Raw genomic sequence first — 22,994 nt, 5'->3', positions numbered from 1 at the left:
CTTTACCTAGTGTAATTCTACCTCTCCAGCATTCTCTACCATCTTACTGCTTTATTTTCCTCACTCCTTAAATTATCTTATATATTTGTTTACTACTTTCTGACCCACCAGGATGTAATTACCAATATATACTGCTGAAAAATCACAAATAGAGATCATATCGTAAGTATCATTCTGCATCTCTCTCTTTCTCTGTCTTGGAGCTGTTAGTCCACAGTAGATGGTGCATAAGAATGTCCATTCTTATTATTTTAAAATTATTTTTAATTATTGCATTAGACAGTATGAATGTACCATTGCTCCCGTATAGAAAATTTAGTTTCTAAATTTTTGCTATAACAAAAAATGTTGCAATGAATATCATTGTACTATATTATCATTGTACATGTATGCTTACTGCTGTAGGACAGATTCCTAAGAGTGCATTAAATATTCTTCCAATAAAAATTTAAAATTATTTTGTCTAGTTATAAGAAAAAATTGTTTAACATTCTGATTTGCATTGCATTACATCTATACATTACAATTTCTATGTTTACAAACGAACTGTTAAAATGCTTAAAATATTCCCAATAGACACATCTCCCAACCAAATTTCACTTTACAGAAATCAAACGCAGCTTTCTTTAGGTATATTCTTAAGTGTTCTATATCTTTTTTTTTCTACTGTGAAGTAGATATCCTATTGCATTATATTTTTCTACTTCTGTTAGTACTGATATTTAGGAAGGCTCAATGGCATATTTATCTTCTATCTAGTTAATTCACTAAACTCACTTATGAACTTTTACAGTGTTTTACAGACCCCACTACTTGTTTAGGCATATGAACATGCTATATGCCAATAATATTTTTTTAATTACCTTTTCATGGTTACTTGTTTCACACAGAATTACATATATTTCCAAAATGCATTCAACAATAATAATTATGCATGGTAGTGGTGTTACTCCTAATTGTAAAGATTTACATTTTAAAAGGCTACCTATCAAAAAAGATCCAATGCATCAGTGCTTAATATAAAATTCCTTTAATCATCTGTTATTTTGATAACTGGTAAGACTCAAAAACATTGATTTCTATGCAATTATTAGACAAGTGTGTCTTAGTAAATAAGCAGTTATGCTACTATTATCAGTTCCATAAAGTCAATTTTAGCATTTTGGCTTTTTCTTAGCTCAAGAGAAGTCGTAAGACAGTTTTAAAAATGCCACTTTCTTGACTCTTTTTTTCTCCTTTTATTTACATTTTACTAGATCATCATGAATGGGTTCTGACACTAAGAAAACATTAAAGAGAAAATAAATGTAACCCATGATTTGAAGACATTAAAAAAATTTTTAAAACATATTATAATTTTAAGAATGTAAATTATATCCAAAAGTTAAACTTTCCCTGTAGGATAACCCATCATGGGAGATAACAGATATTAAATTGAAGGAGTACCTCACTCAGTTCATTCTGCTACCCTACTTCAATTTATATATGCAGAAATTTATTTTAGTAACTGCATAATTGAACACCTTAAAATATTACAATACTATTGCCAAAGTATCCCAAAAGCAAGTTTATTTTAGAGGGATAAAAATACTTACTCTGCCACTGATGGCCTCTATATCTATTTCTGCCTTTTTAGCCCATTTTTGCCAGAAGTTGGGATCATCTAAAGAAATATCTGTCCGGTTTCCAGATGCCACAAAACTCGCCTGAAATACATAATGGCAGTTGTAGAGGAAAAAATCTATCACAAGTACACTTAAAACATTATCTCCTCACATTTACTATGGATAGAATTTGGATTCCACATACTCATACATCAAAGGGTGTTTCAAATTCAGTGGTCTGAAACATAGCACTGCGTCTGCTTAAGGTAAAGGCTTAATGCAAACAGGCTGAAGTTTAGGAGCAGAATTAAATTATTACTGTTGGTTAACTCTTATACTTTTGGTAAGTAAGGATTGAATCTTTCTGGTAAGGAGGCTACACAGAATGGAGGTATGGTTTCTAAAAACACTACAAGATCATTAAGAAATTAGGTTAGGGAACAAGAATTTCCAAATCTGCCTGCACTACAGAGTTAATTTTCGGGTCTATTTCTAGTTTATTTTCATCACATTTTCAGATAGATATATCTCCTAAAGGAAATATAACACAGGATATGGGAAATGAAGGAAAATAAATCATTGTCATTTTAAAAACTCTTTTCCTAAAAACACACAAAAAAGAAAAACTCTACCACAGAAACATTGCATTAACTATTGTAAAAATTTAAGAAAATATTGAGGAGCAAAAGAAGAAAATACAAGTGATTTATTTTCATAAATACTGTGGAAATTATAAAATCTTTTAGTTGGAAGAAACTTTAAAGATAACACTTCAACTCTGTAACTTGTGGTCTAATAACCATTATTTACAACTTAAATCACTGTAAATAGGCCTCATCAAAAAATGTCATCAAAATGCTTTATAAAAGTGAAAGAAGCATTGGACATACACAATGTGTTAAGGGCCTGAAAAATGCATGCCAATTTTTATAAAAATAAATAGAAGAATATGGTCGCATAAAATGATTTTCAAAGGAGAATAGAGGTAAATGGTTTTAAGATAATGCCCAATTATCAGAGATACAAACAAAAGGTAAAAATCTTAATTAAAAAAAAGTCTTGATAAAATTTAAAAGACCCAGAAAAATCCCACATTAAAAAGATAAAAGTGTTAAAAGCAAACAAGCCATTTTTTGACATTCAAGATAACTGTCAGTTTAAGCACTAGGTAATTAATACCAAGGAATTATGTTTTATTTTATTTTTAAATGTGGTAATAGTATTGTAGTTATGTTTTAAAAGTCTTTATTTTTAATGATACATATGGAAACATGTAAAGGTGGTGATATGTGGGATTTGCTTCAAAACAATATGAAAAAGTGGGAGGTGGTGATGAAACAAGTTTAGCAGAAGTTGATAACTGTTGAATACTGTTTGTATTTGTCGCTTAAACTTTATAAAACATCCAGGGCAGGCATGGTGGTTCACACCTGTAAATCCCAACACTTTGGGAGGCCAAGGCAGGAGGATCACTTGAGCCCACGAGTTCGAGACCAGCCTGGGCAACATAGTGAGACTCCATCTCTGTAATAATTTCTTTTAAAGTTAGCCTGGTGTGGTGGTGCACACCTGTAGTCCCAGCTACTTGGGAGGCTGAGGTGGGTGGGTCACTTGACCCCAGGAGGTTGAGAGGTCAAGCTACATTGGGCCATGATTGCACCACTGCACTCCAGGCTGGTGAGAAAACAAGAATCTGTCTCAAAAAAAAAAAAAAAAAAAAAAAGTCTAAAACACCAAAAATTAAAAGGCTAAATGCCTCTTGCTGAACTTCAGATTCTGTTCATGTTATTGCTTACCAAGTAATAAATGTATTCATTCATTCCAACTAGTATTCTTTTGAGGTTTGGCTTTTAAGATGCTTACATAAAATAAAGCAAATGTTAAATACTGTGTTTCAAAATATGCATTTTGCTGGCATATTTATTAAACAGAAATGATGGGAACAAATGTTTTAATGAATTTAAATTCCTTTTTTTTTTGCTTTCTCTAAACTATAGCTTTAATATTATAAAACTACTGAAAAACTAATTTTGTATTTTTTTGAACTGATGAATGTGATAAACTGAATAATGGTCCCTAAAGATACCTCATCCTAATCCCTAGAACCTTGTGAGTTTTGTCTTATATGCAAAAGGGACTTTGCAGATATGATTAAGTTAAGGAACTTGAAACAGAGAGATAGCTTGTATTATCCAAGTAGGCCCTAAATGTAATTATAAATATTCTTACAAGAGTGAGACAGTGGGAGATTTGACTCTAGAATAGAAAAAGGATATGACACAACAGAAGCAGAGATGGGAGTACTGTGGCCATAAGCCAAGGAATGCAGGCAGTCTTAGGAAGTGGAAGAGATAAGAAACAGATCCTCCTCTAAAGCTTCCAGAATGAACTAGCCCTACTGACACCTTGATTTTATCCCTGTAAGACTCATGTTAGACTTCTGACATCTAGAACTATAAAAGAAAAAGTTTGTGTTGTCTTAAGCCATGAACCTTGTGGGCTTTGTGATAATTTGTTACAGTGGCAACAGAAAATAGTATGAGACACTCTTAATGAGAAACCACATATTATAAAAACTCATATTCAACTTTTTTTTTTTTTTTTAAGAGAAAAGATCTCACTCTGTTGCCCAGACTGGAGTGCAGCTGTATGATCATGGCTTATTGCAGCCTCTAGCTCTTGGGCTCAAACAATCCTCCCATCTCAGCCTCTCACGCCAGCTTGCCTGGCTGATTTTTAAATTTTTTGTAGAGATGGAGTTTCACTTTGCTGCCTAGGCTGGTCTCGAACTTCCAGCCTCAAGTGATCTTCCTGCGTTGGCCTTCCGAAGTGTTAGAATTACAGGCGTGTGCCACCAGTCCTGACCTTCATATCCAACTTGAAGGAACAAAGACTAGTTTGATAAAACAACACAGCTATCATCAGCTATATAAAATAAATATGTTATGACAATTCATCAAACTGGTATAAATGAGTATGAGGAACAGACATCTAACTACATGCAAGTAATTCCTTAACTATTTCAGAACAAATTTCTCACAACTGAGGATATATGATACTTGAATATCTTCATTGTTATAAACATATCAATTTTCAGGAATAGTGAAAAGTTTACTGAATGAAGTTCATAGGGTTTTATTCTGTTCTACAGCTTCAGTGATACATGCCTCTTGAGATTTAACCAATCTGGTAAATGAGTATTTGCTTTACATGAACTGTAGAACATTTAACATGAAAAGAAGGCTGGGCATAGTGGTTCATGCCTGTAATCCCAACACTTTGGGAGGGTAAGGTGGGAGGACTGCTTGAGCTCAGGAGTTTGAGACCAGCCTGGGCAACAAAGTAGACTCCCATCTCTATTAAATAATCAAAAAATTAACTGGGCATGGTGGCATGTGCCCATGTGCCTGTGGTCCCAGCAACATGGGAGGCTGAGGCAGGAGGATCACTTGAGCCCAGGAAGTCAAGGCTGTAGTGAATCGTTGATTGCACCACTGTACTCCAGCTTGAGTGACAGAGTGAGATCTGTCTCAAAACAAAAACAAAAACAAAAAAAAACCCAACAACAAAAAACCAAAAACCATGAGGAACCATTAAACATGAAGTAATTGAAAGGACACAATCAGATTTTAAAGTGTGTTACTTTTTTGGTTGATTACCTAAAAAAAATTATATGCTACAGTATATAATAATTTTTATTCTGCTATCATATAACTATCGATAATTTTAAAAATGTACCTGGAAGAAATTAAATTTCAGAATTAAATAGCTTTTGTTACATTCATTATAAGACAAATGATGAATTTAATTTACAAATAAAACAATTTTAAATTTCTAAATAATCCAACAGGCTTTTGCTAACTGACATGTAACCTATTTACAAGATGACTTATATGATTCTCAAGGATTGTGACAAGCGATTATACCTACCGAAATAAGATGCTACTCCTTACAAATGCTAAATCGTAATATCCTAGTCCCCCCTAAATTTTTCTTCTTAAAATGCATTCCTTCCACCATTAAACCTCTGTATTATTTGCAAGAGAAGACTTTTAAATTGCAAAATCCATCTTCTTATGACAGGCAGTGGTAGAAAGGCAGAAGGTGCCAACTAAAAGCCCTTACAAATAAGCAGTCCACCTGCAGCACAGTTTAGATGGTTTTCATTCCTTCGTAAATTAAGCAATTCAAAGTATTTTGTTCTCTATCAAATTTTTAAAAATCAGACTAAAAATGTTTCTGTTTCTAGGACCCACCTGGCTGCCCTTATAAAAATCTCTCAAAACAAGTTTTAGGGGATATCATCACTCGAAAATGAAGTTATCAATAATGAGTTCTATTTGATGGATATGTACTAAGTCTCATAAGGACCCTGATCTATATATGTAGCTCCTTATTAAACACTATTTGATAATGCAAAGAAATACAGAATGGAATTATGTTATTTCTTCAAATTGTTGAAAATAGTTGGGCAGAGCTGAAGTCTTTGGATCCCAGGAAAAAGTGTAATATACTACTAACTTTACATCATATTCCATTTTGGCAAATGTCCAGTATCTAATAGCATTCCCATACAACTATGGGAATGAACAAATTATTTGGTAAATGAACAAATTATAAAACAACTAGAGCAAACTCTCAACTCTCCTCAGCATTGTGGTACCTTGTCAGCTCTCAAATGTGATAGTTACTTTCTGGTGTGAGGATTTAAAGTAGATATTTAAATGTTTAAGCATTTCTCAATTCTCAAAGCATTAAGAGTATACTTGAATTCTCTAAGTAAAATAAAAGTTAGATAGCACTGTATAATAAAGTGGGAAAGGCCAAGTACGATTATTACGACCTCCTCTTTAAAGACTCAAAGAGGTTAATTGTTCAAGGTCACTCAGCTTATTGAGTCAGAATTCAAACCCTGTTTTTCTGACTTTCCACGATCATTATCATTAACATGTTAAATGAGGAAGCCAAGAATCACATGTGCTTAATAAATGTCTTTGCATATGCCTTCATTAATTAAAAACAAAACAAAACAACAACAACTTTAAGGACAGTATCTTTATGTTTGGCCTAATCAACAAGGACAAAAACCATGACCAATACCTTTTGATATTAATTAGATTTCAGATACAAGGAAAAATATCTCTGTACAAAGAGTACAGAACAAAGGAATCAAAACTAAGTAAGATTTCCCAGGAAAAAAAGAGCCGGGGTACATCTACTCAATCATGACCAGTTTTAGTTCTCAGTCTTATACTTTACTTCTGCAATGTTCCTTTTGGAAACAAAAGGAACTACTTTTTTCTGATTTATTCTCTACTAATTTCCAAATCTGTATCCGTGTCCCAGGCAACTCTCCTAGACACCTCCATTTGGATCCTGTAAATGTAATAAATACAACAGCTTCAATACTTTCTTTTCCCCATATGAATGTCCTTCTCTATCTTAAAGACAACCATGACCCTCCTAGCTACTTAAGCAAAAAGTCTTCAAGTCATTTCTGACTCTTCCTTCTAAAAATTTCTAACTGGTCATCAACTCCTATTGATTCAAGTAGGTCTCCATGACCCTGGTTCACCCATCATTATTTCCTACATAAGCCCCTTAAATAATCTTGTTTCTAGTCTTTCCCCTTTCCAACTTGTTCTCCATGCTGCTGCTAGAGTTAAATTTCTAAACCAGATTGCATTATGTCCAATTTCTGCTTGAAGGACTTGAAAAGCTTAACTGCCTTAGGATCAATTTCAAATTCCTCAAAATGGGACATAAAGCCCTTCACAATTGGGGTTCAACTTCCCTAACTCCTTCACCGTTTCATCTCCACGTAATTCATCTCTTGTATCCATACATGCCTATGTCACATTCCTGAAATATTCCTTGTAGTTTAGCAACATATGACTCATTTAGCTGGCTTTTTCTTTCTCTTTGTAAAACAATGAAATTCGCAATTCCCTCAAGACTTAGGTTGAATGTTCTTTTCTTTGCAAAGGCTTTCTTTATTCAGAACATACAGAATTAGTCATCTCCTACTTTATTTTTTTTTTCCAGCAACTATAATCCTTTCATTATAGTATACCTGGCATTTAGCAAAATACCTGACACAAGAATTTATTAGTCCGCTAAATGAACGCAAGCGAGTTTCCATTTGAAGGCTGGTATCATTACTTTTGGTACAGCACCTATACTTCCTGCTATACCACAATATTACCCATAAAGATAAAGAAAGACTTCTGGATTGAAAGCGGAGAGGGGAATGGAGAAGAAGGGAAATGTAGAAAGGAAGTTCAACAGAAAAGAGAAAACTTGTATGTAGTGTTCTGCAATTTGTGCAGGTGAGACAGAATACTGCAATAATAAACTATTCAGATGAATGGAAGAGAGAAGTTCACCACGTCTTGGTTTGGGGAAAAAAAAGGAGAGAGAAAGAAAGAAAAATGGGATATGGCTGGGCGTGGTGGTTCATGCCTGTAATCTCAGCACTTTGGGAGGCCAAGGCGGGTGGATCACCCGAGGTCAGAAGTTTGAGACCAGACTGGCTAACGTGGCAAAACCCTGTCTCTATTAAAATTACAAAAATTACCCAGGCATGGTGGCGGAGGTTGCAGTGAGCCGAGATCGTGCCACTGCACTTCAGCCTGGGCGACGGAATGAGACTCTGTCTCAAAAAAAAATAATAATAATAATAATAAAGAAAAAAGGAATAGAAAGGCAATTAGTAAACTTTACAAATATTTTCACCTAACAGCTATTAATGTTTCCTTCCAAAATACAAATTTCATCTTACCCCTTAAGACTTAGATACTCCTGACACCACGTATCCACATGCCTCGGCCTCCCAAAGTGCTGGGATTACAGATGTGAACCACCCCACCCGGCCAGATGTAAGTATTTAAAATGAAATTGGAAATTCTTTCTCTCCTTTAGGTTCTTTAAATTATGAAAGTTGATGTAAGATGATTTAACCTCTTACATTACTTATATTTTGTTCTGCCTTTGGTATACAGATGTTTAGTTTCTAAATTTGATTTCATATGTTCTACTCTAATATTTAGAACTATTTCTAGTTATTACATTTATTATATTTCACAAGGATCAGAAGAGTTCATGTGAAATTAACATAGGGGATCAGAAAAAAATGAAGGAAAATACATTACCTACTGCTTTTTGGCTAATTCAGTATGTTTAAACATTTGGTGTAAGAGATAAACTCTTTCAGTAGTTAGGATAAGAACATCACTGCTATGTTAATAAAATTGCACTAACTGTTACCTTGGCAAATGTTGACCCACGTCCTTCTGATTCAATTGTAATGGTTTTTGTACGACGTAGTAAAATCTGATCGATATCCTCTTCACAGAATTTAGAGCCTTCATCTTCTTCCTCCATAATGGCACCATAAGCACCTCTTCGAAGCAGATCTTCTATTTCCTTTTTGGAAAGCTGCTGAATCTAAGGAGAAATTAACTTCCATAAAAATAGTTTTTTTTAAAGTTCATAAAATGAGAAAGTATCCCTAAAGGATGTCAAAGAACACAAGAGGCATGCTTAAACTGCATTTGGGTTTGGGATGCACATGAGAGAGAATTCACAGAAATAATATCTTGAAGTTGTTGACTCTTCTTTGCTCTCTTAAAATAAGAATTACCCATCTGCCTAGAATGGCTTTGGTTAAAACAAGGCCTAAGGGTCGGGTAACATCTTTCAAGGTTCTTTTAAATACTAGGATTCTTTATTTTTTTTTCTTTTTGAGACAGGGTCTTGCTCTGTTATCTATGCTAGAGCACAGTGGTATAAATACAGCTCACTGCAGTTGACCTCCTGGGCTCAAGTGAGTCTCCTGCCTCAGCTTCCCAAGTAATGTGGACCACAGGCATGCACCATTATGCCCAGCTAATTTTTATTTTTTATAGAGACAGGGTCTTGCCATGTTGCCCAGGCTTGTCTCAAACTCCTAGGCTCAAGCAATCCTCCTACCTCAGCCTTCTAAAATGTTGAGATTACAGGTATGAGCCATGTGCCCAGCCCAGTACTAGGATCCTATTATTGATAGATATTAGACAAGAACCTTGAGGGAAAAAAAAGCCAAAATGTCATCATTTGTAACAAGACAAAGCCAATGCTAATAGTTGTGAAACTAAAAAAAATTTGAAAACTGTATATAAACACAAATTCTATTTTGCTATGCCATCATATAAATGTCCTAAAAAGAAAGCAAAGAATTTCTATCTTGAAAATACATTTAGAATTCATAAGCTCTGGAGCTATACAGAAAGAAAAGGATTCAAAAGTATTAACTAAACATAGCTCTGTCCTGAAAATGTCCCCCTGCATAAAACAAATGTGTTTAGTATTCTGCATGGACCAAAACTAAATGACACACTATTGGAGGTAAAATTAAATGCAAAAACACACAAAAACCTCAAGTAAAAAAGAAAATATACATACACCACCAACATTACTTTCTCTTCCACTCATGCTCTGTAACACAGCTTTATCTAGGCCCAGTTTCAAACTGGCTCGGTCAAACATCTCTCTCTCATATGAGTTACGAGTTACCAGTCTGTAGACTTTAACTGCTTTGTTCTGACCAATTCTGTGGCAACGAGCTTGAGCCTATAAAAATGAAAAGTTACATATTTATTTTCTCAAAAGGCATTTAATAGTAAACTATATGTGTGGTCTATAAACACATGTAAGAATTCTTAGACCATTTTTATTGAATTAATCTTTTTCTAGAAATTAAGGAAGAGCTTACCACAGTAAGAAATAATCCCACAATCAGGAATAAGTTAAAATTTAGCTTTATAAGCTTAAATATCAAAGAATATAAATTCACAAAGGACTACTTTTTTTTTTTTCTTTTTTTTGACGGAGTCTTGCTCTGTCGCCCCAGCTGGAGTGCAGTGGTGCGATCTTGGCTCACTGCAACCTCCGCCTCCTGGGTTCAAGTGATTCTCCCGCCTCAGCCTTCCAAGTAGCTGGGATTACAGGCACCTGCCACCACACGTGGCTAATTTTTGTATTTTTAGTAGAGACAGGGTTTCACCATGTTGGCCAGGCTGGTCTCGAACTCCTGACCTCAAGTGATCCACCCATCTCGACTTCCCAAAGTGTTGGGATTACAGGCATGAGCCACTGCACCCAGCCTTATTATATTTTAATGGAAGTGTAGTCAATATACTTTTAAGCAGGGACACAAAACCTATGAACAGGTTTTACAGTTGATGGCAACTCAAGTTTTTTGTTGTTTTTTTTTTAGACATGAGGACTTGCTATGTTGCCCAATAGAACTCCTGGGCTCAAGAGATCCTACCCCTTTGGCCTCTCAAAGTACTGGGATTACAGGTGTGAGCTGCCACTCAAGTTTTAAAGTCTAACCCTAAATTTCTATATTTTTTTCAGTTACATTATCAACAATCTTTTAATTGTATTTTATTTAAGCTGGGTAATTTTTTTCTGTAAGTTATTGGGGTACAGGTGGTATTTGGTTACATGAGTAAGTTCTTTAGTAGTAATTTGTGAGATTTTGGTGCAACCATCACCTGAGCAGTATACACTGCACATATTTGTAGTAATTTATCCCTTGCCCACCTCCCACTCTTCTCCCCAAGTTCCCAAAGTCCATCGTACCATTCTTATGCTTTGTGTCCTCATAGCTTAGCTCCCACTTATGAGTGAGAACACATGATGTTTGGTTTTCCATTCCTGAGTTACTTCACTTAGAATAATAGTCTCCAACATCATCCAGGTCACTGCAAATGCTGTTAATTCATTGTTTTTCATGGCTGTGCAGTATTCTATCATATATAACATATACATTATATATATATATATATATATATATATATATATAAATTGTGCCACTATAAACATGTGTGTCCAAATATCTTTTTCAAATGACTTATTTTCCTCTTAGTAGATACCTAGTAGTAAGATTGCTGGATCAAATAGTAGTTCTACTTTTAGTTCTTTAAGGAATCTCCATACTGTTTTTCCATAGTGGCTGTACTAGTTTATATTCCCACCAGAAGTGTAGACATGTTCCCTGTTCACTGCATCCACATGTTTGTTGGCCATTTGTATATCTTCTTTTGAGAATTAGCCCACTTTTTGAAGGAATTTTTTTTTTTTTTTTTTTTTTTTTCCTGATTTGAGTTTGTTGTGTAGATTCTGATTCTGGATACTAGTCCTCTGTCAGTTGTATAGATTGTGAAGATTTTCTCCCACTCTGTGGGTTGTCTGTTTACTCTGCTGACCGTTCCTTTTGCCACGCAAAAGCTCCTTAGTTTAATTAAGTCCCAGCTATTTATCTTCGTTTTAACTGCAACTGCTTTTGGGTTCTTGGTCATGAAATCCTTGCCTAAGCCAGTGTCTAGAAGGGTTTTTCCAATGTTATTTTCTAGAATTTTTATAGTTTCAGGTCTTAGGTTTAAGTCCTTAATGCATCTTGAGTTATTTTTGTATAAGGTGAGAGAAGAGGATCTAGTTTCATTCTCCTACATGTGGCTTGCCAATTATCCCAGTACCATTTGTTGAATAGGGTGTCCTTTCCCCACTTTGTTTTTGTTTGCTTTGTGGAAGATCAGTTGGCTGTAAGTACTTGGGTTTATTTCTGTGTTCTCTATTCTGTTCCATTGGTCTATGTGTCTATTTTTATACCAGTACCACGCTGTTTTGATGACTATGGCCTTATAGTATAGTTTGAAGTCAAGTAGTGTGATGCCTTTAGATTTGTTCTTTTGGCTTAGTCTTGCTTTGGCTATGCGAGTTCTTTTTTGGTTCTATATGAATTTTAGAATTGTATTTTCTAAACCTGTGAAGAATGATGGTGGTATTTTGATGGGGATTGCACTGAATTTGTAGAATGCTTTTGGCAGTGTGGTCATTTTCACAATATTAATTCTTCCCATCCATGAACATGGGATGTGTTTCCATTTGTTTGTGCCATCTATGATTTCTTTCTAAGCTGGGTCATTTTTGGGGGGGCGGGAACCACCCAAGGTAAATAACTCTGGATATCTAAATTTTATTTAAATGAAGGACAAACTAATTAATATGCATACATGTTAAAAGTGGAGACATCAGAGATCACATAAGGGCTTCATATTTTATCCTGAGTTCCTACTAAACCTAAACTTTTTATGATAAATCTTGACTCCAGATATTCTATAGAATCTAGTTTTTCTCCCAAATTACTAATCACTTTTCCATTATCTTCAGACAAATTAAATCATAAAATGTGGCTTTAAAATATATAGGGGCACTGATGTTATGCCCCTTGTTGACATTTGTATTCTATCCACATCCATTTTGTGCCATTTGGAACCCAGGACTGTGCCATTTGGAACCCAGGATTGTAAATGGGCAACTTTGCTCTAGGTGTAGAGGAAGTACAAGAGGCCAAATATGATCTTAGTCCATAAAGACTGGATCTACATTAGCAGTCAAATAGGAAAAAACAAGTGACAGGAAGAAGTTGGGAGATTCAGGATAGTTTTTCCACTTTCTATTCAGGTTCTATAAAGTGACTTTATTATTATAAATTAACTTTCAGAACATCCACTGTAGGCAGTTATAAGTACAAACATGCATTTCAAAGGCAGACAATTATAATTTGGGTTTAACATAGGAATTGGGAAACTACAGCCTGTGGACCAAATCTGGCCTGCTAACTAAGAATGGCTTTTTTACCTTTTTAAAGGATTATGACAAACAAACAAGAATGTGTGATAGAGATCTTATGTGGCACACAAAGCTTGAAATATTTACTAATTGAGCCTTCCACAGAAAGAGTTGGTCTCTGGCTTATTGTATTAATTTTGGATAATCTTTTGATATTTTAAAGTAGATTACATATAGTTATATAAATGAGCAATTTAAAATATGTTTTAAGCTATGTAGATTCTCAATAACCATTTATTATATTTGTTTTTATGCTTGCTTAAAAAAATAATATGGCTGGTCTGCAGGTAGTTATTTAATGGGTTGTTCACTTTTACAGATTGAACTCTACTTTTCCCCTTCTCATGACTACACTTGACTAGTTTTATAAAAAAAAAAGTACTAATATGAATTGCAATGCAATTAAGACAATGATGAATAATAAAATAATTTCTCTTATATTTTGTTCTCTTCTCATATCCTTCTGCAAATTTAGACCCTCTTCAATCACTGTAATTAATATTCCTATATTTCTGTGTAGTCCAAGTATAGTCATTACTTATATGTGTGCCTTCATTTTCTTAAGTATTTTATTAAAAAAACATACTATGATTACAAGATAAAATTAGAATAAGCAAGTATTTATTTTTAAGGATTAAAATTCTGAAATTTTAATTTTATTACAAATAAGTTATTCTTAGAGCTTAGGTCTCTCTCAAATTTACACATTATTATTTAAACTATAAGAATATCAGGCTAGGCATGATGATGCATGCCTGTAAACCCAGCACTTTTGGAGGCCAAGATGGGAGAAATGCTTGAGTCCTGGGGTTCAAGACCAGCCTGGGCAACATAGTGAGACCTCATATCTAAACAAACAAAAATTACTGTACTCAAATAGGTATAACTTTTTATAAGCTAGTAAGACAAATTTTATAAGTCAGTGAGACACATAAAAAAGTAAAAATTTTTTGTCATCATAGTTTTTATCATAACAATTAAAATAATTTCACCTATTTTATTTGGCACAGATATTTTACAGAGAAACATACATTAGTTTGTCCAGATAAAAATACAAGATGTGGATTATCAAAAACAGTTACACAATTTTACTTTTTTAAAAAATGCATTTCTTGTTAGCCAAGGCAATTATTTACCTGAAGATCATTCTGAGGATTCCAATCAGAATCAAAAATTATACATGTATCAGCTGCAGTTAAGTTGATGCCCAACCCACCAGCTCGGGTACACAGGAGAAAAACAAATCTATCTGAATCAGGTTTACTAAATCTATCTATAGCAGCTTGCCGAAGATTTCCTCTGACTCTGCCATCAATTCGCTCATATAAATATCTATGGAATGAAATGGAATAAATTTACATAAATAATTATAATAAAATTGAAGACATATTCTATCAAATGGAAAGTCAGTTTTCCTGCAGCATTATGTTTTCTCTAAAATTAAGAAGCAATATCATCTAAATTAGTTTCTGTGACTTTATACTTTTTGGTGTTGGTGCTACGGAGAAAACAAAAACAAATATAAAGATACAAAACCTCTGAATTCCTGGATGTATGGGTAAAAGACCACTACAATGAATTTTATTTCAGAAGTTAGAATAACAAAAGGCAGTCTATTAAAAACTGCTTTGCTGATCTCACCATAATACATCACTTTCTTGCAAGAAATAAAGACTTTCACAAAGACTTTATACAAGAAGGCTATGAACGTTTCTTTTGTCCTTAATCCATAATACTACTGACTGACATACTTGCTTCTATATTGCAATCTATTAAGAACACACTGGAATGCTGTTGAATTCTTTATAGTCATTACTGCAAAGTAATTATCTTTTAACTTCCTTTATCCTTCCCCATTTAACATATACAAAACTCAAAAACTGCAAGACATCCAATAAAAATAAAATAGATAAAAATTTAGGAGCTTGGACTCTGAGTGGTATACATATGACATATGACACACTTCTACATATGATTTACTAGAGTTTTAGCAGTCACCCCACGATTATCTCTGGTACCTGCAAAATGGACGAAAGACTTCTAATAATGTTTCTTATGAGAATAAAAGAAACTCTGAATTTTCCATGAAATTTATTACAATAGAAATTTATAAGTACAGTTTTATCTGTATAAGTTCTCCATGTAAGGAGATTAAAAAAATGTAAGAATTACTATTTTTGGGAACAGTGCAACTTAATGTTCATATCATATGATATAAAATTGAGAATAATATACATTTTAAAATGAGGCCAAAGAGTAGGACACTGACATTAAAAATGGAACCAGAAATAAAAATGAAAAATAAAAATGAACTACACAATCTCTAATAATATAAAACAGTATAGACCTTTACTTATCTATATGGGTTAAAATCTATTGAATTAAAATCTGCAAGTCAGATGCGGTGGCTCATACCTATAATCCCAGCACTTTGGGAGGCTGAGGTGGAAGAATTGCTTGAGCCCAGGAGTTTGAGACCGGCTTGGACAACACAGTGAGACCCTGTCTCTACCAAAAATAAATTAGCAGGGTGTGGTAGTGCATGCTTGTAGTCCCAGCTTCCTGGGAGGCTGAGGTTGCAGGACTGCTTGAGCTCAGGAGTTTGAGGTTGCAACGAGCTATGGTCACACCACTGCACAACAACCTGGGCAACAGACTGAGATCATGTCTTTAAAAAAAAAAAAAAAAAAAAAACCAACAAAACAGAAATAAAAAAATAAATAAAAACAAAACAAAAAATCTACAGCTGAAATTTCTGATTCTCTTTTACATTAATATGTTACTATCAGATGGAATCCTAATGGTCTGATAAAATATCCTATGATAATTAGCCTATTATAGCCTAAATACTGATTAGACAATATTTTATTTTATTTTATTTTGAGATGGAGTCTCGCTCTGTCGCCCAGGCTGGAGTGCAGTGGTGCGATCTTGGCTCATTGCAAGTTCCAACTCCTGGGTTCACACCATTCTCCTGCCTCAGCCTCCTGAGTAGCTGGGACTACAGAGTCCCACCACCGCACCCGAATAATATTTTGTAGTTTTTATTTTTTTTTCAGTAGAGACGGGGTTTCACCATGTTAGCCAGGATGGTCTCCATCTCCTGACCTCGTGATCTGCCCGCCTTGGCCTCCCAAAGTGCTGGGATTACAGGCATAAGCCACCGCGCCCCGCCTGATTAGACAACATTTAATACTATCTTATTGTGATGTACCAATAAACAAAACAAAAAACACACATTGAAACAAATCAGAAAATATGAAAGCATGAACAAATTTTATATAGTATATAATAAAAGTCCCACAGCTTAAGGCTCTAATTATAACAATGAAATAGATCCAAAGGTTCTTGAATCACTTTTTTCAGTTTTGAGGATGACTGCTGTAAATATAAGTCTATTTAAAGTTTCATCCACAAGGTTTATTAATCAAGTAAAATGTACATTATTAAACCCATTCCTGGGTCAACAAATCAAATATTTATTTGCAAGCTTTTCTTAATTGGACTCCTCAGGCACATCTAATATTGCAACATATGCAGGTTAGGAAAACATAACACACAATCCTAAACAATCTTTACTTACAAATTTGAATGCATTATTCTAATATAGGATAAAAGAAAGATATGAGTAAAGTTCATTTACATTACAGTGCTGCACAAATCTTAATAGCACAAACTTAGCATAATTCATAGTATAATTCAGTGGATTACAGTATGCTTTACCTTTTATGTATGAGATAGTCCTCTAGGATGTCAAGGCAGCGAACCATCTGAGAGAAGATGAGCACTTTATGACCTCCGGCTTTCATTTTGGGAAGCAATTTATCAATAAGGACCAATTTACCAGCAGACTGAATCATTGCTTGAAGATGAAAATCAGAAGCAGCTGGATTATATGCATCTCTAAATTCTCCAAGTATTTTCTCCTCAGCACCTGTCAAAGAAATAGGAGAAGGTAATAGCAATGCACAAATGCAGGAAATTCCCAATTGCTTTCCTTTTAATCAAAATTAGTGCTCCTGTGTGCTTTTGTAACATAATTTTCTAATGGCATGTACATTGCTTTTATTAGAATTATTTATGCTTGTTGCTGAACCTTCACCAATACCAGACTGTAATTCCATTGAGGACATAAACAATGTCTTAAACATCTTTTTATCTCCTCAGACACCTGGCATAATACCTTGTATAAACTTAAGTTTGCTAAATGTTTAATCAATGCTATTAGGGAAAAAATAAAACTGTGATCCTAACTCAGCTGGTAAACACATATATTTTTAAACATCTAATATTTAAACAGCAATCATAATAGTGGTCATCACTGAAGGACGATCATAGTTGATCTGGATGTGTCTATGGGCATCTTGTTAGCCATCAAAACAAGGAAACAAGAAAAAATTAAGGCTAGGTGCAATGTCTCGTGCCTGTAATCTCAGCACTTTGGGAGACCAAGGCAGAAGGATTTCTTGAGGCCAGTAGTTTGAGACCAGTATGGGCAATATAACAAGACCCCATCTCTACCAAAAAGAAAAAAAAGAAATCAGCTGGGTATGGTGGTGCATATGGCTAGTTACTAGTTACTAGTTCTAGTTACTAAGGAGGCTGAGGCGGAAGGATCAGTTTCCAGGAGCTTGAGGCTACTGTGAGCTATGAACACACCTCTGTACTCCAGCCTGGGAGATAGAGTGACATTGTATCTTAAAAAACAAAAACAAAAACAAAAACAAAAGAAAAAAAAAAAGAAAAAGAAAGAAGAAAGGCCGGGCGTGGTGGCTCACGCTTGTAATCCCAGCACTTTGGGAGGCTGAGGCGGGCAGATCACAAGGTCAGGAGATCGAGACCACGGTGAAACCTTGTCTCTACTAAAAATACAAAAATATTAGCCGGGCGCAGTGGCGGGCACCTGTAGTCCCAGCTACTCAGGAGGCTGAGGCAGGAGAATGGCGTGAACCCGGGAGGCGGAGCTTGCAGTGAGCCGAGATCGCGCCACTGCACTCTAGCCTGGGGGACAGAGCGAGACTCTGTCTCAAAAAAAAAAAAAAAAAAAAGAAAGAAGAGAATAAATTAAAATGAAAGCCATGTTACAGGTCCTTGATGCATACTTCCTTCAGATAATCCAAATCAGAATTAAAGAGGCTCTCCGTATTCCTTTCCTCAGCCTGTCTGGCCATAAGAGAGTACTATAACTACAAGAGACTTCAGCTGTCTTGAATGAAGTGAGTAGAGAGAGGTATATTCCCAAGAATAAGTGAACAACTCAAATATTGTACAGAGAGAACACTGGGAGAGAACCTGATAAGATCTTAAAAAGTAACATTATTACAGCACAAGAACTGAAACACTAACTGATGTATCTAGACTGGAAGGAAACCAGGAAAAAAATGGAAATGCAGAAGCCCCCAAAATGGGTTTTGCTGTCTTTGCCCATGAGGAGGATTAAACAAGTGGACAAATTCTAGTCCAAATTATACTGAACAAACTGCTGCTGAACATAACCTGGTGTGCTAACATCAGTCACTGTAACGAAGTAGTTCACATTGCCTCTGATTCTGTAATACTTGTAATTCCTTAGACTATCACAGTAGAGAGTCATAACAGCCACTACAGCTGTAGTGTGTTCTGTTTATTTATTCATTAGTATTTGTTGCAAGAAAAATGTATTTGTTATAATCTTTCTTAGCTACCTTTGATAAGATATGGATGATTACAGCATTTCCTGAGCTCCATCATGGTATTGACCAAGTTAGGTACATTAGTTTGTCCTGCTCCTTTGGATAAAAAAGAAAAGTTCTTTTCCAAGATAGCCCGGTAGTATTTCTTTTGAATATTAGTAAGTTCTACTTCAATGATGGTTTCTTCTTTAGGTGCCAACTTCTTTTCCACATCTTCTTTTAATCGTCTCAACATCATTGGTTTCAGGATAGCCTGAAGTTTCTGTACCTGAATGAAAAATGATAAAAAGACATATAACATAAGTGAGCATTTAATGACACATACAAAATAATTACAATGATAAGAAATGTGATGAATGTATTTACAAAGAGCAATAGGATACCTGTTCCTCTGTTTTCAGATCCCCAAATTCTTGCATAAATGTTGATTCAGAAGGAAACCTTAAGGGTTCAAGAAAGTGAAGAAGACTAAATAGTTCTTCAACTGTATTTTGGAGAGGTGTGCCAGTCAAAAGCACCTTGTGTTCCTACATAAAGTGAGAACAATTCACATCAAACATCACAGTACTATAATTATATGAAAGCTGACTTAGGTTATCAAATGTTCAATATGCAAATATTTTTCTGACTCTCTCTCTCTCTCTCTCTCTCTCTCTCTCTATATATATATATATATATATATATAGTTTGTTTGTTTAGAGACAAGGTCTTGCTGTGACACCCAGGCTGGAGTGCAGTGATGCCATCATAGTTCAGCATTACACGTACAACATAATTACAATGATTAGAATAAATTACAGTGGTGCCACTGTAACTTTGAACTCCTGGGCTTAAGGGATCCTCCTGCCTCAGACTCCCAAGTAGCTAGGACTACAGGTATGCACCAAAACACCTGGCTAATTTTTACATTTTTTTTTTTTTTGTAGAGATGAGGTCTTACTATGTTACCCACCTGGTCTCAAGTTCCAGGTCTCAAGTAATCCCAAAGTGCTGGGATTACAGGTGTGAGCCACGGTACCCAAACTCATAATTTTCAAGAGTTAACTCAAAAAACTACATCTCTACCCACAAATCTTTAGGAATGTACTATCCCAATCACTTTTTAAAAACTCTGTATCATTCTGAAATACTTCACTTTTTATGCTATTCATGCCTTTAAAAATTCTAAATAATTTTAGAAGAAAAGAAATCAACATTCTAAGAATAAAGAGGGCATTTTTTCTTTTGTACTCAAACATTCTTAGTATGGTAATTTGTACACCAAAGAGTGCTCATTATTTATAATTTGGATGATCATCATTTAACTCTTCAAACATGAATGAATTATCAAATCACTGAGGTTACAATACAAAAATGTAAAGGGCTAATTGACACATGCTTTGAAACTAGAATTCCTTAAAAATTAAACATAATAGTAAAAGAAGAAAATGAACATAGAATATTTTTAATGGTAGTACAAATTATTTAAAATTTTATTTGACAAAACCTCTAAATTCCCATGCTAAATATTTTTATATGCATCTGTGAATCTGCATATTATGTATATGGTAGCAAATGGCCTAGAAAGATAAACAGGAAACCATACTGGAATGAGGTGTTGAACTGGGTGTGTGGCATAGATAAACAGGGAGTAAAAAGGAACACTTTAAGTTTTTACAGAATGTGGTTCTTTGTATTTGAATTATTTGTTCAAGTGCTCATGTAGTAATTATGTGATCTTAATTAAAAATCAAAATGTTTAAAAAATGCTTTCATTTGAAAGAAGCAACTAACAAAAAGATGACTATAAGAAATCCCATTATTAATTATAACCAACATATGTTAAACATGTAGAATTGTGTAGGACTTTTTATCATAAATGATCTGAATAATATAACTTCGGTAAAGGGGCTTTCTATTAAAGAATTTATGGCTTAAAACTTACGGTCTTGGCCGGGCACAGTGGTTCACGTCTGTAATCCCAGTACTTTTGGAGTCTGCCGAGGTGGGCGGATCACCTGAGGTCGGGAGTTCGAGACCAGCCTGACCAACATGGAGAAACCCCATCTCTACTAAAAATACAAAATTAGCCAGGCACGGTGGCACATGCCTGTAATCCCAGCTACTCGGGAGGCTGAGGCAGGAGAATCACTTGAACCCGGGAGGCAGAGGTTGCAGTGAGTGGAAACTGCACCATTGCACTCCAGCCTGGGCAACAAGAGAGAAACTCCATCTCAAATAAACAAACAAACAAACAAAAAAACCCAAAACCTTATGGTCTTATTTTCTTTTAAATAGTACATTCTCTATAGAGATCTTATTTTAAAAATTAATTACTAATGCTTTTTGAAGGAAAGAGCTAAAAAATTTGAAGTCGTAGGAAACAGAATCTTTTTCTTACAAATTAAGGCCAAAAAAAAAATCTATATTATCATAGATAGGATTCAGATGTACTTATACTCTAAAATTAAAAAGAAAAATTTTGCGGCCGGGCGCGGTGGCTCAAGCCTGTAATCCCAGCACTTTGGGAGGCCGAGACGGGCGGATAATGAGGTCAAGAGATCGAGACCATCCTGGCTAACACGGTGAAACCCCGTCTCTACTGAAAAAATACAAAAAACTAGCCGGGCGAGGTGACGGGTGCCTGTAGTCTCAGCTACTCGGGAGGCTGAGGCAGGAGAATGGCGTAAACCCGGGAGGCAGAGCTTGCAGTGAGCTGAGATCCGACCACTGCACTCCAGCCTGGGCGACAGAGAGAGACTCTGTCTCAAAAAAAAAAAAAAAAAAAAAAAAAAAAATTTTAGTATTAACTCTATGACCTTTTACTACACATCTAATAAACTTAATGGTCATAATGATAATATTAAGTTACTTACCAGATTCATGAGTTTCAGGCCCTCTAAGAGTTTACAATTTTTATTTTTTAACCTATGTGCTTCATCAATAATCACACATCGCCATTCAATTGCATTAAGCTCTCCACAGCCTCCAAGAATCATTTCAAAAGTGGTGATGATAGCTTGGAATCTGTAAGCTCCTCGAATGATACGCCCCTAGAAATGATCAAATATAATTATTTGCTGGAATATTTTAATTGCATATTTTTTATTCCTGTCAAATGGTATCTGATAACATGTTATAAAATATTTCTAATGAAATTTTTACATATGCAGACACTCCCTTACAATGAAAACTTTTATCATTGAAACTGTATTATATTGCTATGTTCAATAATGTTAAAAATTATGCCAACATAATTATATTATTAACAATTGTATCCAAATGAGTATTTCTTGGTAAAATGTTTTATGATAATTTTAAGAATTATAATAATTTTAGGCAAGAAATAAATCATGATAAAATCTGGCCAATGAGATTTCAGTATTAGTTCTTATTACTTACACCAATGAGTTCAAAAATATAACAGCAAATAAATAGCGAATAATTAGCCATCCAAATACTTTATTCAGCAGATATTGAGTATCCATGTGCCAGACCCTGTTCTAGTTGCTGGAGATACAGCAGTAAACAAAACAGATAAAAATAATTATCCAATTACAACTTATATTCTACTGAATCAAATGCAGGACACAGTTATTAAGAAAATAATTTTTAAAAAAGTAAATTAGAGATAAGGGCTGTGGAATAAAATAAAACAAGGATGTGGGATAAGAAGTATAAGGTTGGAGGTGACCACTGCAGTTTTATATAGAGTGGTTGGGAGACCATTAGTGCAATGTGATATTTGAGGAATGATCTAAAGATGAGGGAAGAAGTCATGTTGATATCTAGAGATCTATAAATAAAGCATTCTTGGTAAAAGAAGTAGTAAGTATGAAGGCCCTAAGGTAGGAGTATCTTTGGCAGCATTCAAATAGCAAGAAAGCCAGAGTGTTTGAAACCCAGTGAGTGGGGGAGGCGATGTGGTCAACTGCAGGACTTGAAAACTGTTATACAAACTTTGGCTCTGAGCAAGACACTATTGAAGGGGTTTGTAAGAAGTGTCCTGATTTGACTTGTATTTTTTAAAAGTCCCTTTGGCAGTTGTGATGAAACCTGT

The 22,994-nt window shown here is 34.7% G+C and overlaps 1 protein-coding gene across 11 annotated transcripts in view; it reads right to left on the bottom strand.

Annotated features, from left to right (window-relative positions):
* Nucleotides 1–22,994, bottom strand: part of LOC105494102 (chromodomain helicase DNA binding protein 9) — a 276,902-nt gene that overhangs the window by 62,679 nt on the left and 191,229 nt on the right. For all 11 annotated transcript variants that reach the window (XM_011762222.3, XM_071084529.1, XM_071084531.1 and 8 more), the window contains 8 exons: nt 21,811–21,987; nt 19,339–19,482; nt 18,968–19,223; nt 17,007–17,217; nt 14,420–14,615; nt 10,047–10,214; nt 8,871–9,050; nt 1,596–1,706 (listed from right to left, as the gene is read on the bottom strand). In XM_011762222.3, coding sequence (XP_011760524.1) covers nt 1,596–1,706; nt 8,871–9,050; nt 10,047–10,214; nt 14,420–14,615; nt 17,007–17,217; nt 18,968–19,223; nt 19,339–19,482; nt 21,811–21,987 — 1,443 coding nt within the window. The remainder of the gene's footprint in view (nt 1–1,595; nt 1,707–8,870; nt 9,051–10,046; nt 10,215–14,419; nt 14,616–17,006; nt 17,218–18,967; nt 19,224–19,338; nt 19,483–21,810; nt 21,988–22,994) is intronic.

This window comes from Macaca nemestrina, chromosome 18, assembly GCF_043159975.1.
Source record: "Macaca nemestrina isolate mMacNem1 chromosome 18, mMacNem.hap1, whole genome shotgun sequence".
Lineage (NCBI taxonomy): Eukaryota > Metazoa > Chordata > Mammalia > Primates > Cercopithecidae > Macaca > Macaca nemestrina.
This window is presented reverse-complemented; position numbering and strand designations above follow the sequence as displayed.